General features: G+C 40.7%; 1 protein-coding gene across 1 annotated transcript in view; it reads right to left on the bottom strand.

Annotated features, from left to right (window-relative positions):
- The window catches only part of ZC3H12D (zinc finger CCCH-type containing 12D), a 40341-nt gene extending 29204 nt beyond the window's left edge, over positions 1–11137 (bottom strand). The window contains exon 1 of the mRNA XM_069069713.1: positions 10725–11137. Coding sequence (XP_068925814.1) covers positions 10725–11041 — 317 coding nt within the window. The 5' untranslated portion in view covers positions 11042–11137. The remainder of the gene's footprint in view (positions 1–10724) is intronic.
- Positions 11138–17273: the final 6136 nt, after the last annotated feature.

Below are 17273 nucleotides of genomic sequence, written 5' to 3'. Positions count from 1 at the left end.
ATTGAGGAGAAAAAAAACCAAAACGTTGCAGTAAGTTTTTCTGATGATGGTCCTATTTCCAAGATATATAAAGAACTGATTTAAATTTATAAGAATGAGTCATTCTCCAATTGATAAATGGTCTAAGTATGTAATGGGAAGTTCTCAAAGGAAGAACAATTTATACTGCAACATCAATATTATAAAATTCAACAATTTTGAAGGCTTGTAAAAACCAATGAAGAATTAAATGAACAGAATTGGGAAAACAATTTATTCAATAATGGCAACACTGTAAAAGAAAAAAACAACACAACTTTGAAAGTTATAAGAATTCTAATCAACACAATGACTATCCATGATTCAAGGGGCCTAATGACAAAGCATGCTGTCTACCCCCTGATAGAGAGGTGATATATTCATTGTGCAGAATGAGACAAATATTTGCAGACAGGAAATAAAGACAATTTGTCTTACTTGAATATGCGTATTTATTACAAGGAGTTTATTTTCCTTTTTTTCCCCAAAAGGATCAAATATTAGAAAGAGAGAAAATGGATTTCTATTCATTTAAAAAACAATTTTTTTAAGTTGGGGCAGCTAGATGACGCAGTAAATAGAGCACTGGTCCTGGAGTCAGGAGGACCTGAGTTCAAATTTGACCTTAGATACTTAACACTTACTAGCTGTGTGACCTTAGGCAAGTCACTTAACCCCAACTGCCCCTGCAAAAAAAAAAATTTTTTTATTTTTTTTTAAGTTTCCAAAAGAGATGGGGGGAGGGTGGAAAGGGAGAGGGAGAGGGAAAGGGAGAGAAAGAGGGAACAGCAGAAAGGATGCTGGGTTTGGAGATAGATGACCTGAATTCAAGCTTCAACTTTATCACTCCTATGTGTGACTGACTGGGTCTTACCCACAAAATGAGGTAGTTGGACTAGATGACCTTTAAGGTGACTTCCATTTCTTAGTCTATGATCCTATGAACCACTCTAAATACTTAGATCTACAAGGACTTGGTCAGAAGGCATAAACATGTCTAATCCTTGCTTCTTGATTTGGCTGGCTGGGTCCACAACCAACACTAATAAATACTCACGTTACATATGGAAACTCAAGAAGTCATATGGATATATATATATAGATAGCCAACTTTAACTGCTCAGTGATACATGCAAGTGACATGAGAATGTCTAGTATTACCAGAAGTCAAGTAAGGATGTTTTGTCAACATATTCTGGAGAAAGTAGGTCTTAGATTAAAGATGTAAAGAGAAAGGACAAAGCTCGATGGAAAGGAGGAGGAAAAGAACTCCAGAAAGCAGGTATGTGTCGGAGGCTGGAGGCAGTAAAATGTGCCAGGGTGGTAGGCTAAACAGTAAAAAGCACCTCACTCCTGAAAAATGAGATAAATGCAAAGAACTGGAAACTAAGAGATGCCCTTCAGGTAGGGACTGGCTGAATATATTATGGCATATGTGCTATGAGAAAGGATGAAAAAGATGGTTTCACAGAAACATGGGAGGACTTGTATGAACTAATGCAGAGTGAAGTAAAAAGAACCAGGAAAACAAAAGACAAGCAACCTTGAAAGACTTAGGAACTCTGATCAGCATAATGACCAAAAACAATTCCAGAGGACTCAAGACAAAATGTGCTTCCCACCTGCTGATAAAGAGATAATGGCCTCAGTACAGATTCATCCACATTTTTTTGGATATGGTCAATGCCAGGATTTGCTTTGCTTGACTATACATGTTTGTAATAGGATTTTTGTTTTGTTTTTGCTTTCTCAATTGAGAAGGAGAAGAAAGGGGAAGAAAAGAATCTGAATCTGAAAATGAAATAAAATTTATTTTTCAAAAAAATTTTAAAGTGAGCCAAATGGAAAAGGAAGTGTAGAGCCTAACATTTGTTCTGAAGTCAGAGAATCATTCCGTTTCAGTAAAGCAGCAGCACCAATGAGCAGGATCCTTGGGGTCTAAACATCCTAATTTAGCTGAACTCATCCTAAATGGAAGATGGATTAGAAAAAGTGACCTTAAGGTTGTTATGCATCTGTCAGTCAGCAAGCATTTATTAAATACATGCTATGTTCAAGGCACTAGGCTAAGCACTGCAGAATAAAGGTAAAGATTAAGCCTGCTCTCAAGGAGCTTACATCCTAACAGGAGAGAAAACATGTAATTAAATAGTTATGTACAAGACACACACAGAGTAGATGGAAGGTAACCCTGGAGAGGAAGGCTCTAGCAGCTGGAGTACAGGAAAGGTCTCCTGCCTATGGTGGCTGCCTGAACTGAATCTTAAAGGAAGTCAAGTATTCTAAGAGGCAGAGGTGAAGAGTGAAAACCTTCCAGGCATGAGGAGACAACCAAGTGCCAAGATAAAGAGACAAGAGATGGAGCCCTATGTGTGAGGGACTGTAAGCAGACCAATGTAGCTGGATCACAGAGTTTGTCAAGTGGAATAAGACTGAAAAATAAGAAGAGGCTTGGATACAAAGAGCTTTAAATGGCAAGACCCAAACTAGGCTCACCAGATTGCTAAATATGCCAAAGAGAGTAGTTAATAGGAACTATTTGGTACTTATTTATATACATGTGTATGTGTGTATATGTATATATGTATTATATACATATATAGGCACACATACACATATGCATATGATATGAATATATGTGTGTGTTATATATATATAACATATATACATACACACATACATAGGATGTCCCTAAAGTCTGGACACATAGGAAATCTATGCATATTTTCTTTTTTTTTTATTTTAAACAAGAAGTTTATTTAAACAACAAGATGTTTGACTTGAAAGGAAAACTATCTAGGATCAATTTCTTTATAATAATTTATCCCTACTGAGAAACAAAGATTGCCCTACATGTAACAGCTACGTACAAAAAAGTTATAAAATTGTCCTTGGTTTTACAATGACAAAAGAAAAACATTGAAATTATCCAATCAAACAAGGTATGAAAAGATTTTCTTTGTGTGTTCTTTTTTTTTTAGTTGTTAAACAGTGAGAGCAAAATAACTTACTGGAATATAAAGATAAAAGTTGAATGAGCACGCCACTAATGGAGAAAAGGGATATTTTCACAGAACCACTTTGTTTTTTCCCCTCCCCATCTCCATTTGATGTTGATCAAAACATACCTTAGCCATTTAGTTAAAAAAAAACGCATTATGCATGTGCACATACACCAGTTACTTTATGTACAATAAAGGAATGGGGAAGGGAATCAAAGAAGAGAAAAAACTATCCTGCAGTAGTCAGGATGTGGATGAACCAAATCTTGGTTTTCTAATTGTGAATGTATTGTTTTCCTTGGGAGCACAGTTCTGGAGTAGAGTTGTAGATTCTCTTTTTGGTGAGCGCCTCCTGTCTGCTGCTAGAATACATCAATTGTATCTTCATCCTCCATTTCCATCTGTGCAGGTGTGTCTGTTTCATTGATTGGTTGCCCATCAAATGGGAATCTGATCTGCCTCATTGACAAACCCTGTCGTTCACAATAGGCTTTCATTAGTTTACTAAGTGGTGTGTGCCTTTTTTTTATCTTTTTTTTATTTTTTGCTTTTTGGAGGGCATTTGGGGTTAAGTGACTTGCCCAGGGTCACACGGCTAGTTTTTGTGGCTAGTTTTTGTGTTAAGTGTCTGAGGCTGGATTTGAACTCAGGTCCTCCTGACTCCAGGGCCGGTGCTCTATTCACTGCACCACCTAGCCGCCCTGGTGTGTGCCTCTTAATCTTAAATTGCACCACCAACCATCTTTCCTTGCCACCTTCAAATTCATGTGGTCGTTGTTTTCAGTCTTGACTCGTTCCTTCGGCTTTTCGTTGGCCATGGCGAGTCCAGGGGTCTTAGCCGCCGTTTCACAAAAGAGGCACCAGGATGGTCCGCTCCAAGGGAACGGAGGGAGAAGCAGCAGGAGCAGGAGCAGGAGGAGGAGGAGGAAGAAGATGATGGTGGTGATGGTGAGGAAGAGGAGGAGTAGGAGGAAGAAGGGGAGGAGGAGGAGGCAGCGGTAGAGGTACTCAACTATGCATATTTTCAAGAAATTAAATGAATGAAATGTTCAACAACATTTATTTAATTAGCATAAATGAGATTTCATAGGAAGACATAGGAAACACATAGGAAATTTCATTAATTAACTAAATTAATCTCATTAATATGGAAACTAATCCCCAATAGCTAATGAAAGCTTTTATTCCATATGAAATTGTCATGGCTGAAATTAGATATATATTCCACGATAAGCTTCAAATAGATATAACTTAGATATAAAAGGTGACATCATAAACAAATTAGAGGAACAAGGAATAAAATATCTTTCACAACTATAGAAAAACGAATTGGCAAACAAATAAGGGACATGGACAAAGGTCATGCTGGAGCCAGCACAGTAAATTAGCAAATGCTACAAATCAGGGCTTCATTTATTGTCTTACTGATTTTCTAGACTTAAAAAAAGTGATGGGAAAAGATGTTAATAATTCAAATATAAAAGTATGTCATGCATATGTTTATTTTTTGGAAAGCTGAATATTAAACATTTGTCAGCACACTTGTGGATTCAGGAAATTACAGAAAATAAAGTGGACTAATTTGATTACATAAAATTTAAAGTGTTTTGCACAAGCCAAGCAAATGCAGCTACAATTAAAAGGAAAACAATGAAGTGGGGAGAAATCTTTGCAGCAAGTTTTTCTAATAAACATACATATGGTATTAATTCAAGTTTACAAGATCAAGAGTCATTCTTCAATCGATAAGTGAGCAGGAAGTTTTCAAAGGAAGACATCCAAACTTTCAACATATTCTCCCTTGTCACTTCCACCTCTTAATCACCCTGGCTTATTTCAAGATGCAGCTCAAATTCCATCAAAAGCAACAGACTTTTCCCAGGCCTCCCAGCTGCTAGTGCCTTCCCCTTTAAAATTCTTTCTTATATCTCAACTACTCTATATATATCTTGCAGGTACCAAGTTATTTTCATATTTGTTTCCCCTATTAGAATGTAAGTTCATTGAGGTTAGAGACTATTTTTACCTTTCTTTTAAGAGGTAAAGGATTGTTATGCTTTAGTATTACATTTGCCATAAATGTCATCAATATAAAAAAATTAATAGAGATAGTGCTGTAAGTTAAAATTCCAGGTCATTAAGCAATTTTGCAAAGTGGTTTGTCTAGATCACTACCAGAAAGAATAGATATGCCCTCAAAGTAGATTCATGAAGAAAGGGTGGGGGTAGGGAAGGGAAGGGGAGAAAGAGGGAAAAGAAGAGGGAAGGAAGAAGGAAGGGAGGAAGAGAGACAGAGACAGACAGACAGACAGAGATCAACTTCTTTAATGAGCTCTGAGCAAGACATGCCTGCTTCGTCAGTAGTAACAGAAACAATTTATAAGTGTAGTGAACAGATTATATGTGAACACAATGAACAAAAATAGAGCCAGGACCAGCCGAGGTGAAATTTATTAAAGACACCTTCTCATTTCTGCTTTCATGCCCCTTTCTCCCCCTGAAGCATCCTTGGTTGCCCAATTCAGTTCAGTTCAACAAACATTTCTTAAATACAGAGACAAAAATTCCCTCACCTCAAGAAGCTTACATCCAAAGTCCTAACCAGGGCCACTCTTCCCAGACTATAAACAATTGCTTTCTATTCTACCTTCTCAACCTCTTAACCAATCCCATGACCTTTTCCAACAGACCTTGGAAAAGCTATCACTTGAAAAAGATCTGATAAGTTAATTCATGATAAGGTGTTAATGACTGATTAAAGTTCAATATGTTGCCCCTCCCTAGACTATTTGCATTTTAACTGGGGATGGTGCCTTGACCCAAAAGGAGTAGCCCTATTATGACCTTTCAAGGATGGAGAGGTAAAGGGGTTTTCCTAGCACACAGGTGACTGCTCACTCCTCTGGTTTATGGCAGGCGTGGGCACTTCCCTAAGGCATACAGAGGATTGAGTTCCCTGATTGATTGTGGTGGTTACAGTACCAGTGACCGAGAGCCAGGTGAGACATCTAAATTTGAAGTTAGTTGAGGAATTCCACTGATAAGAGTCTCACTTGGTTAAGGAGTTGGGCGACCTCACCATTATGGTATCTTCTCACATTGACCCCGAGGCTAGGGAAGTAGCACAATTATCATCATCCCCTTTGTATATAGAGAGGAAACTGAGGCTCCCAGAGGTTAAATCATTTGTCATTGGTCACTGATCATATGGTTTGTCAAAGAATTCCAATTCAGGTCTCTTGACTCCCTCTGCTGCTTATCATTCTGCTATATTTGAGAAGGGATATATAGAAGCCACTGTCAGAACATCCTTCATGTCTGGGACACTTATTGTATTTTCTTCTTGTCCTTCTGACTTCACTATTAATGTCAATGGTGTCACCATTCATTCTCATATTTGTGGGGGCCATCTCCAGTCATCCTGATGTATATCTGGCCACTAGACCCAGATGGTTCTGGAGGAGAAAGTGAGGTTGGTGACTTTGCACAGCCTTCCTCACTTAAATCCAATTCACTTGCAAGTCATGCATCACCTTCCAGATGTCATGATGCTCTTCAAGGATAAAGGACATGGGGGCAGCTAGGTGGCAGAGTGAATAGAGTACCGGCCCTGGAGTCAGGAGGCTCTGAATTCAAATCCAGCCTCAGACACTTGACACACTTACTTGCTTCATGACCTTGGGCAAGTCACTTAACCCCAATTGCCTTGCCTTCCTCTCTCAGAGGAAAACAACTCATTTGTAACTTGAAGTCCTATTGACTCTGCCCTCTCCCAGCTCATCAGTTACCAGGGGCCACAGAGTCCACCACTGCAATACACCTTCTCATCTATTTTGCTTTTCATCTGTTTCCCAGGGAATAAAGGCTCAGGTACCTGGGAATCCAAATTAAACACATCAACGTTCCCACTATCCCATAATGTGGAGTTGAAGAAGGGATCAGATCATACACAGGCTTATAGATTTAAAGCTTGAAAGGGCCAGATAGGGCAAATAAATCCAACTTGTCATTTTGTAAATGAGGAAACAGGTTCAAAGAGGTAAACTCCCTGGTAAGAGGGAACTTCCCTGATGTCACACAGTTAGCTAGTAAGTGTCAGGGGCAGGATCGGAAGACAGAATCTCTGATTCCAAACCCAAAACTCTTTATACTCTACTATCCTGATAGAGTCCAGTATACACTGACCTGAGAACACACTTTGTGTGTGTGTGTGTGTGTGTGTGTGTGTGTGTGTGTGTGTGTATATTTTGCTTTTTGGAGGGTAATTGGGGTTAACTGACTTGCCCAAGGTCACATGGCTTGTAAGTGTGTCAAGTGTCTGAGGCTGGATTTGAACTCAGGTCCTCCTGACTCCAGGGCCGGTGCTCTATTCACTGTGCCACCTAGCCACCCCACTGTGTATATTTTTAAAGGGGGAAAAAGTCCTTGATAGTTATTCTCTTATTGATGTGTCTGTTTCTCCTTAAAGTCCCATACAAATGAATTTGGGGTGACTTTGTACCCCAAGATTTTGGGATGCTCCTGAACCTCATCACTAAGATCCCATTAATTGAAGTACTAGTCTATCTAGCAAGCATGTAAAATCAGGGGAAATGTTTATACTCAGACTAGACCTGAGGGGTAGTGGTTGTGTACCTGAGGCAGGGACCTGGTGCCCCTTTTCATTTACTGTCTGCCAGAGGTACAAAGCCTTCAGTCCAACACATGTACCTTAATGTCATAAAATACACACCTCTCTGCCAATGAAAGGGGAACTGGGAAAATATGCATTTGGAAAAAGCAATACAAAAAAAGGGTTGTTCATTAACACCTCCATATGTTACACTCTAGGCAGTTACCAAATTTGTCTATTTCCAGTGTTCATTCTGATTTTGGCTTTATTTTTTCATAAGAAGCTCAGGCAATAAGAAAATAAGCTTCAGTTTATTCACTTAGACAATAGTTACCTTTTTGCAAGAGAGGCAGAAGAGTGGACAGAAGGATGCCCTTAAAGTCAGGATCACCTGGGTTTAAGTCTTGCCTTTGAAATACACTGGCTCTGGGGCAGCTAGGTGGCATAGTGAATAGAGCACCGGCCCTGGAGTCAGGAGGACCTGAGTTCAAATCCGGCCTCAGACACTTAACACTTACTAGCCATGTGACCTTGAGCAAGTCACTTAACTCCAAAAAGCAAAAAAAAGAAAGAAAGAAATACACTGGCTCTATGACCCTGGGCAAGTTACTTAATTTCTCAGTGCTTCAAGCATGCTCTAAGGTTGATCTGCATCCTTGGAGGGACTCTCCACACCCAGAGTCTCCACCCTGATGAAATCAGTGGCTGTACCAATCTCCCACACCTAAACCAGAAATGTGAAGCATGGGCAAGTGACCTGACTTACTGAAAAAAAGTTTAGTTCATTAGAGGCAGAGATCTGGGAACTGAATTCTGAGCTCTTGGTTTACTTGGCTTCCCAGTGATACCTCCACATCCACACATTCTGCTGGGATCTGATTTTCTAACAAATTCTAAGTCAGTCCAAATTGACTGAGTCATTAGAATCCTTTCAAGTTCTATCCAGGTCCTATAAACCGAAAAGGACCTCAAATACAGTAACTTAAGGTAGGGGGAGGGGAATGAGGGAAGGACAGGACAGAGACATCTTTGATCCTTGGGAAGAGATTTCAGAAGCAGACCCTGAACTTGGATAATAACCACATCCCTTTACATAGCACTTTTATGATTACAAATTGCTTGTGCAACGCACTTATTCTCTCATTTTATGGATGAGTCTCTCAGAGGTTAAAGGATGTGCCCAGAGTCACCCAGGAAGCAAGTAGTAGAACTGGTCAATGAACCCCAAAACTGGGACCAGGAAATATGACTTGATTCTGGGACCAGTGGCAACCGGAGCAGCTGGAACTGCTTGACTGGTGACTCGGTGGTCTACTTCTCAGGGCTATTGGGCAGATCAAATGAGATCATATCCATAAGGTAGTTATCACATCCGGCACATAGTAGGCATTTTTTTTTGTTGCTGTTAGGCAGCTAGGTCAGTGCAAAAGATAGAACACTAGACCTGGAGTGAGGAAAACCTGAGTTCACATCCAGCCTCAGACTCTGGCTGTGTGACACTTAACATCTTTGCCTCAGTGTCCTCATCTGTAAAATGAGCTAGAGAAATAAATGGCAAACCACTCCAGTATCTTTGCCAGGAAAACCCCAACAGGGGTCATGAAGAGTCAGACATGACTGCAAAATGACTGAACAACAATAAAGTCCTAAGATAGTCAGCCTTTCTGGGCCTCAATTCACTTATCTGAAAAATAAGAGTTGTATCTGATGACTTTCAATGCTCTCTCCAGCTCTAAAACCAGGATTCTATGATATGATTCTATGCAAAAGGGGCTTCACTCTCTGTTTTAATACTATCCCAGCCCAGAGTGACCCTACTGAATAATAATAATAAAAAAGAATGAATAAGCCAGATATGGATCTATGTTGGACTTGTCTGAACAAGAGTTATAAGAGACAAGTTTGTAGCGGAACTGTTTTAAACTCTTGACCTCTCATTGCCAAACTAAAGTCAGTTCAGTGCAAATAATATGGCTTGGTCATATTGATAGTCTGTTAATAAATATGAGGTTTTTGATAATGTTGGTGAATTCAATTCCACCAGTATCTCAGTTTACAAAAGGGAAACATTTCAACAGTAATGAACCAACAGACAATTTCCTATGGTAAAATTCTTTGCTCATCCTCTGACTCAGCAAACTGAATACTCCCTCGTTTGGACAAAATAAAATCCTTACTTAATAATATTGCGGCCCAAAAGTCTAGAAAACTATGCTTTAGACTCAAGTGATGATAAGTTAACTCCTGGAAATCAGGAAAGATCTTGCTATTGTATTAGATGATCTTATTTTATTTCATTTTTTTAAAAAGGCTAGTTTAACCATATCTGAAACTGGGAAGCTAGATTTAGTTTTCACAGAGTTGACAACGGAAACATTCCCAATGGAAGAGACAGTATGGGAAAGGATGGAATTAGAGTCAGAGGACCTGGATTCAAATCCTGATTCTGCTATGGGCAACCTAGATGCCAATGGACAAAGCATTCTGTTTCCCATGCCTCAGTTTCCTTATCTGTAAAATGAGGGGATTAGACTAGATGACTTCTTTTTTTTTCTTTTTTGGAGGGGGAAAGGCAGGGAGATTAGGGTTAAGTGACTTGTCCAAGGTCACACAGCTAGTAAGTGTTAATGTCTGAGGCCAGATTTGAACTCAGGTCCTCCTGACTCCAGGGCCAGCACTCTATTCACTGTACCACCTGCCCTGACTAGATGACTTCTGAAGTGATGTCCAACTCTAGATCTGTGGTCCTCTGATTCTTCCAGCTTAAAATTGTTGATTCTGAGATGCTTTAAAGAGCATACACACACAAACACACACACACACACACAAATACACACTATATCTATATCTATATATATCATCTTAGTTGAGTCTCAAGACAAGCTTGTGAATGAAAAAACTGGACAGAGAGATATTATGTAACTTGGTCAAGGTCAGGTAGCTAGCTAGTGACAGGACAAAGACCGGAACCCCACATCTCCTGCATCCTAGCTGCACTTTCTCTATTACACTACACCACATCCTAATGGAATGTCAGACAATTTATGAGAAACAAGGCACCCTCTAGGGAACAGAATGAATAAACTCAATACCTCATAGCCACGTTGCTACCATCAATAACAATGGGTCTCAAATCATGGTCAGGGTCCTCCGACTCATCTTCAGGATCTGTACCCAGAAGCCTTCTGGACAAGTCCACAGTGCCACAGGAGCCCCGGGCGACAAGTTTCGGAGCAGGGCTCTCCCCATAGCTTTCTTCAACATGAGGTCGGTTGCCCATCTGAATCAGCTCCTGCAGGATGTCATTCACCAGTGCCCCCTGGCCCAGCTTTGCCAACACTCTGATGACACACTCCCGGCTGTAGCCCAGTTTTCGGAAGAACTCCAGCTTATCTGTGTGGGGCTCCATCCTGGCTGGGGGTGCAGGCTAGGATCTGTCTCCCTCTGAAGTCAACCCCTTCTGGTTCCTGTCCTTTATTTTGGTCCTTACCACCAATATGCAGATACGTGAACTGAAGGAGAAGAAAAAATTATCAGTCTTTTTCTTTTGTCAACCTGGCAGTGAAACTGTCAGTTTGTTGAGGACAAATTATTTATACACTGGCTCTCCAGCTTTATCTTTCAGGAAATCACGGTCCCTTTGGGGATTTTCAGTTGCTCAGTGTGGTTAGTGAACCACAGATACCATCACCCTGCTTTTACTTAGTGTAATCTCAAAATGTCGGCTCTGTACCCATGGGCATGGGCAAGCTTCGTCAAGCACAGAGGAAAGAGTAAGGTAGGGAAGTATGGAGAGAAGTGGTTCTGTAGCATTGCTGTGGATCAAAAACCCATTGCAAAAGTCCTTCTTTCGGAAAAATTGCCTTTTTTTAAATCTTGGAATTTTAGAAAGAAAAATCATTCCAAAAAGCTTTTGGGGGAAAAAAAAACTTTCCAATTTTTTTTGGAAAAATCTATACTTCCCTTCCCCTCATACACACACACACACACACACACACATTCACACACACACACACACACACACACACGCACATACACACACACACACACAGCCAGGTGAAATGTTCTTCCAGAACTACTCGCCCTACCTACCTCCTACCATCCCAGCTCCATCATTCAATGGCCACCTAGCACAACTTCTGTCTTGCAATTCAATTCTGGCTGACTTGAAGTTCTAAAACTCTTTGCAAAACAAGCAACACCAGCCCCTGAGAGATCTTGGGGTTAGTTCTTAGGATCACATGGATAATAGGTTTTGAGGAGCAAGGGACTTTAGCAAACATCTAGTCCATCTCCCTTTGTCTTACAGACAAGCCAACTAAGATCCTACAATCCATCCCCCAAACAGGTATAACAGTGATATTTCTAAAGGTCTGACCATGGCACTGCCCTGCTCAAGACTCTTCAATGATTCTCTAGTGCCTCTGTGATAAAGTATGACCTCCTCTGTGTAGCATTTAAAACCCCTTCACAGTCTAACTCAAATTATTTACACACAATCTATTCCTGCCAACATGGCCTATGTGCCACTCCATGAATACAACCACCCATCTCTTCTCTCCATACCTCATGCCTGGAACACTCTCCTTATCCACTTCTATATCTTGGAGTCCCTGACCCCCTTCAAGGCTTCATCAAATACCACTCTCTATAAGAAGATTCTCCTAATCCCCCCTCCCCCGTTAGTTTACTCCCAACCCTGAAATCAGTTTGCATGTATTTTGTTTTTTATTATCTGGATGTGTGTGTGTGTGTGTATGTGTGTGTGTGTGCTATTTCTTTCCAGCAGAATGTAAGCTCCTTGAGGTTAGGCATTTCTTTTTTAATTCTTTGCAACCCCACCACTTTACATAATGCCTGACAGATAACAGGCAGGCAGGCAGTTGACTTTCCTAAGATCACATAGGTAATGGGTAGCTGGTTGGGTTTCAGACCCATGTCTGCTGAATCTACTTCTGGAATTCTTCCCACTATGCCACACCAGCTCTCCCTAGACATCTGAGTAGTTCAGGATGGAACCCAGGAGGATTGCATTGCTATGGACATTGTCTATCCCATCATAAAATCGTAGCAGCCCCAAGGTGATATGGTGTTGTTGTTGTTCAGTCATTTTTAGTCATGTCTGACTCTTCATGATCCCATTTGGGGTTTTCTTGGCAAAGATACTGGAGAGGTTTGCCGCTTCCTTCTCAGGATCACTTTACAGATGAGGAAACTGAGTCAAAGAGGGTGAAGTGACTTGCACAGGGTCACACAGCTAATGAGTGTCTAAGGTCAGATCTGAACTCACAAAGACAAGTCTTCCTGACTCCAGGCCCAGCACTAACTGCCTTAAAATATGTTGAAGGTGACTGAGAGCAAACAACCTCCAACAGCTTCTCTCCACCAGTCCTTTAATATCACAGGTTCTGCAGTTTATCAGCTCCTGGATCTAGACTTCTGAGAGACCTCAGAGGTCACAGAGACCAATCTCCTCATTTGACAGATGAGGAAGACCCTCCAAAGGTTAAATGACTTGCCCAAGGTCACACAATTACGCCACCATGGATTGAAAGACTTCCTCCTTTTGGCCTTCAGCACTGTGTCCCTGTGCTAGCTGCCTCAGCCCCTCCCCTCTTAGCTTCCTTTTCTGTGTTGTCTTCATCCACTGAGACTTTCTCAAGGACCGACTTTCTTTTTGGCTGTATTTGTATCCTCAGCACTCAGCCCTGTGCCTGGCAGGGAGTAAACACTAAAAAAAGGCTTGTTTCCTTCCTTCCTGAAGTCGGAAGGAACCTTGTAGGCCCCAGAGTCCAACCCCCTCATTTTGCAATTGAGAAAATTGAAGCCCAGGAAGGGTCAAAGTCATACACAAAGTCACACAAGTAATGAGTGCAGAGCTGGGGCACTGACTCAGGTCCCAAAACTAAGTTCAGCATTCTTCCCACTGTCAGATCCACTGGGATCTGAACTCAGCTCATCTTATTCTAGGGACAATTTTCTTTCCACTATAGTACACTGGAGACAGCAAGATGGCGCAAGGGATAGAGCGCTGGGCCCAGAATCAGGAAGACTCATCTTCATGAGTTCAAATCCAGCCTCAGACACTTTCTAGTTATATGATCCTGGGTGAGTCACTTAACCCTGTTTGCCTCTGTTTCCTCATCTGTCAAGTGAGCTAGAGGAGGAAGTGGCGAGCCACTCCAGTATCTTTGCTAAAAAACAAAAACAAATGGGGTGGGTTGTGAAAAGTTGGACACAACTGACCAATAAATACTATGCTGCCTCTCTCCCCATTTAGATTCTCCCCATCATTCATTTCTCCCTCTCATATTTACTACTCTTTCTGTGGGACCTATCACTAAATGCAATGGCTAGGATAAAAATAGCAATCATGAAGTCCAATATGGAAAGATCAGTAAAGAGACTCTTTTTCCCTCGAGGAGATCTAAGAATTTTGCAAACATTCCAACAAATCTATTTCCTAGCTGCAAGTGAGGAATCTTGAGAGAAGTACAGTATCTCTGGATACACTGGAATAGAAATGGTGAAATTTCTCAGATCCATTCATTTCCACAAGGTACATAATACATAATTATGCATTAAAAAGGAGGAAAGCATCATCCCGCCAATACTGATGGGGCAGCCAAAATACATATGCAAGGAGAATTCTCCTAAATCACACATTCATTAATACAAACCCAAGTAAAGAACCAAAATTTATTTCCTTTTTTTATCTTTTTTTTTAGAACCAATAAGGGTTAAGTGACTTGCCCAGGGACACACAGCTAGTAAGTATCTAAGGCTGGATTTGTACTCAAGTCCTCCAGACCAGAGCCAGCACTCTAACCACTACACCACCTAGCTGCCCCTTCCAATATTTATTTCATAGAAGATAAAATTCTAAGACCCCAAAGTCACCACCCTCAATTATAATTTAGTTTTCCTCCTAATTCTAAAGTAGATTCCATCAAGAAAAAGTAAACCCTTCCAAAAGGTGACAAATTTTTTTGCTTTTTTTTTTGGGGGGGGGGGAAGCAGGGCAATTTGGGGTTAAGTGACTTGCCCAAGGTCACATAGCTAGTAAGTGTTAAGTGTCTGAGGCCGGATGTGAACTCAGGTCCTCCTGACTCCAAGGCCAGTGCTCTATTCACTGCACCACCTCACTGTATCCACAAAAGGTGATAAATTGAAGGGTTTTTTTTAAGAGCTAATAATGCTTCTTACATTTTCTTGTCATTAGACTGTACATGTGGTGATGCTGAACTGTACATTCAAAACACTAGAAAGTATCTCTTTGCCTAAGAGACATCCAAAGACATATAGATACACATATGTGTATATTTATATGTATGTATGTGTATATATGTATACACACAGACACTGATCTGTATCTATACACATATCTATTTTTGTTGTCCAGTCATTTCAGTTCTATCCAACTCTTTGAGATCCCATTTAGGATTTTCTTGGCAAAGATACTGGACTGGTTTGCTGTTTCCTTCTCTAGTTCACTTTACAGATGGAGAAACTGAGGCAAACAGGCTTAAGTGACTTACTCAGGGTCACATAACTAGTAAGTATCTGAGGGTGGATTTGAACTCAGGTCTTTCTGACTCTGGGCTTAGAGCTCTACCCACTGTGCCACCTAGCTGCCATCACATATGTATATATGTACATATATGTATGTGTGTATGTAGGCATAGGTCCAGATCTGTGGTTTCATCCATATAGAAGAAAATTATCCCACTAGAGCAGCTCAACAACTCATATGTAACCTATAGTCTTAGAGAAGACACTGAGAAGTTAAGTGACTTGCCCAGGATCACACAGTTGGTATGTATCAGAAACAGAACTAACTTGCACTCAGTTCTTTCAGATTCCAAAGTCAGCCCTCCCTCTATCAATTAAAGAAGAGGGCTGTTTTAAGAGTTAAAGGAGAGGGCGGCCAGGTGGCACAGTGAGTAAGAGTGCTGGCCCTGGAGTCGGGAGACCTGGGATCAGTTCCGGGCTCAGATACTTAACACCCACACAAAATAACTGGCCGTGTAACCTTGAGCAAGTTATTTAACCCCAATTGCTTAAAAAAAAAAAAAAGAGTTAAAGGAGACCAAAAGACTTCTAATAAAAGTAAACTATAAGTTCCATGAAAGCAGGAATTGTCTTACTTAGTATCTATATCCAGAACCTAGCACAGTGACTGGTATATAGCAGATGTTTAATAAATGTTTGTTGATTGACTGAAATCTGCCACTTCAAAAACACTTTAAAACCTTTTTGGATCTTGAAAATTCCTAAATGAAAGGAGACATTTCTGAAGACTCTAAAAAAAGGTTGTTCCCAAGAACCCCCAAATATCTGACTCCATCCCCATTCCCAACCAGCTCTTGGGCTCCATGACACACTTTGTTTAATATCTTCCTTAAAAGTTAGATATTGGGCCCTCAGGTCTATTTTACCATGAGCAGTTTTACCCCTCCCTACCCCTTCCTTCTTCCCATTTTTCAGTCTTGAAAGAGTTAAAGATTTCACTGGAGTTCTCTTCCTCTACCATGACTGGAAATGACAAACAGCACTGCCGATTAATAATGTTTTGCAAAATCTGTACAGCCTCCTTGACAGAACTTTGCAATACTTTTTCATGAAATCTGCAGCATAACAATTACCTTTCTGCAAGCTGTGAACCAAGGGAGTAATAATGGGAAGAGTTAAGTTGATTTCAAAGTCATTCAAGGACTATGGAAAGGCAGGGATGGGGGGTACTAAGTGGAATTCTCTTGAAAAAACTTCCTTCTACTGCCATAACTAGAATCAGCTGATATTAACTGAGTGTTTTTTCCCCTCCCCCCCAGTAGAGAAGATCATGCCTCAGAAAGTTCTTTGGCCTTTAGCGATACTAGCAGACCAAAGACCTAGTCAGAGAAGAAGAAAGGAGGGGAGAAAAAGTAGGAGACAAAAAGTGTTGATAGGGAGAAAGGGAAAGGGAAAAGGAAAAACAGAAATATAAAGAGATGAGAAGGGAGAGAAAGGAGGAATGGTGGTGGAGTGGTGTCTATCAATAGCAAAAAATTGGTCACCTCTCTGGCTCAGTGCATTGAGGGCACTCAGGAACAAAAATGGTGCCAGAACTGCTGACAGAAGAAAAACATACTAGTACCATTCCAGTTAGTACCATCTGTGGAAAATTCTCCCCAGTCCCTAAGAGGTGCAGGTTGCATCAGTAATAACCTCAGATGTTTCTCAGTGGCACAGGCTGCTACCATCTAGCACTGGGTACCACAAAAAAGACCAGAGTTTCCCCCCAAAATGCAGTCCTCACCATCCAGAGGCAAATCTTCTGTGGCAACAGGCTAAGTCACAATCCCAACTGAATTCAATTCAGGTCAATTTAATAAGCATTTATCAGGTAGTTACTAAATAGGAGGCACCGTGCCTTGCTAAGCTTCTTGGACCATTACCTGAACTCCAGTCAGCATATCCTGTTGGGTTCATTCCCCACTCTCCTAGAGGACTTTGAGGAAATCCTTTTCACTATCAACTTTAAGCCCCTCAAAGTGTTCATACCATGAGGAAGGAAAAGGCTTATTTGACCTCTTGTTTCTAAACAGAGCTCTCAAAGAAAGAAAGAAAGAAAGAAAGAAAGAAAGAAAGAAAGAAAGAAA

Source organism: Petaurus breviceps, unplaced genomic scaffold (assembly GCF_028583685.1).
Source record: "Petaurus breviceps papuanus isolate PSGF00001 unplaced genomic scaffold, PetGlider_PUasm1.0 90784, whole genome shotgun sequence".
In the NCBI taxonomy this organism is placed as follows: domain Eukaryota; kingdom Metazoa; phylum Chordata; class Mammalia; order Diprotodontia; family Petauridae; genus Petaurus; species Petaurus breviceps.
The sequence above is the reverse complement of the archived record's forward strand: the minus strand, read 5'-3'. Positions and strand labels throughout refer to the sequence as shown.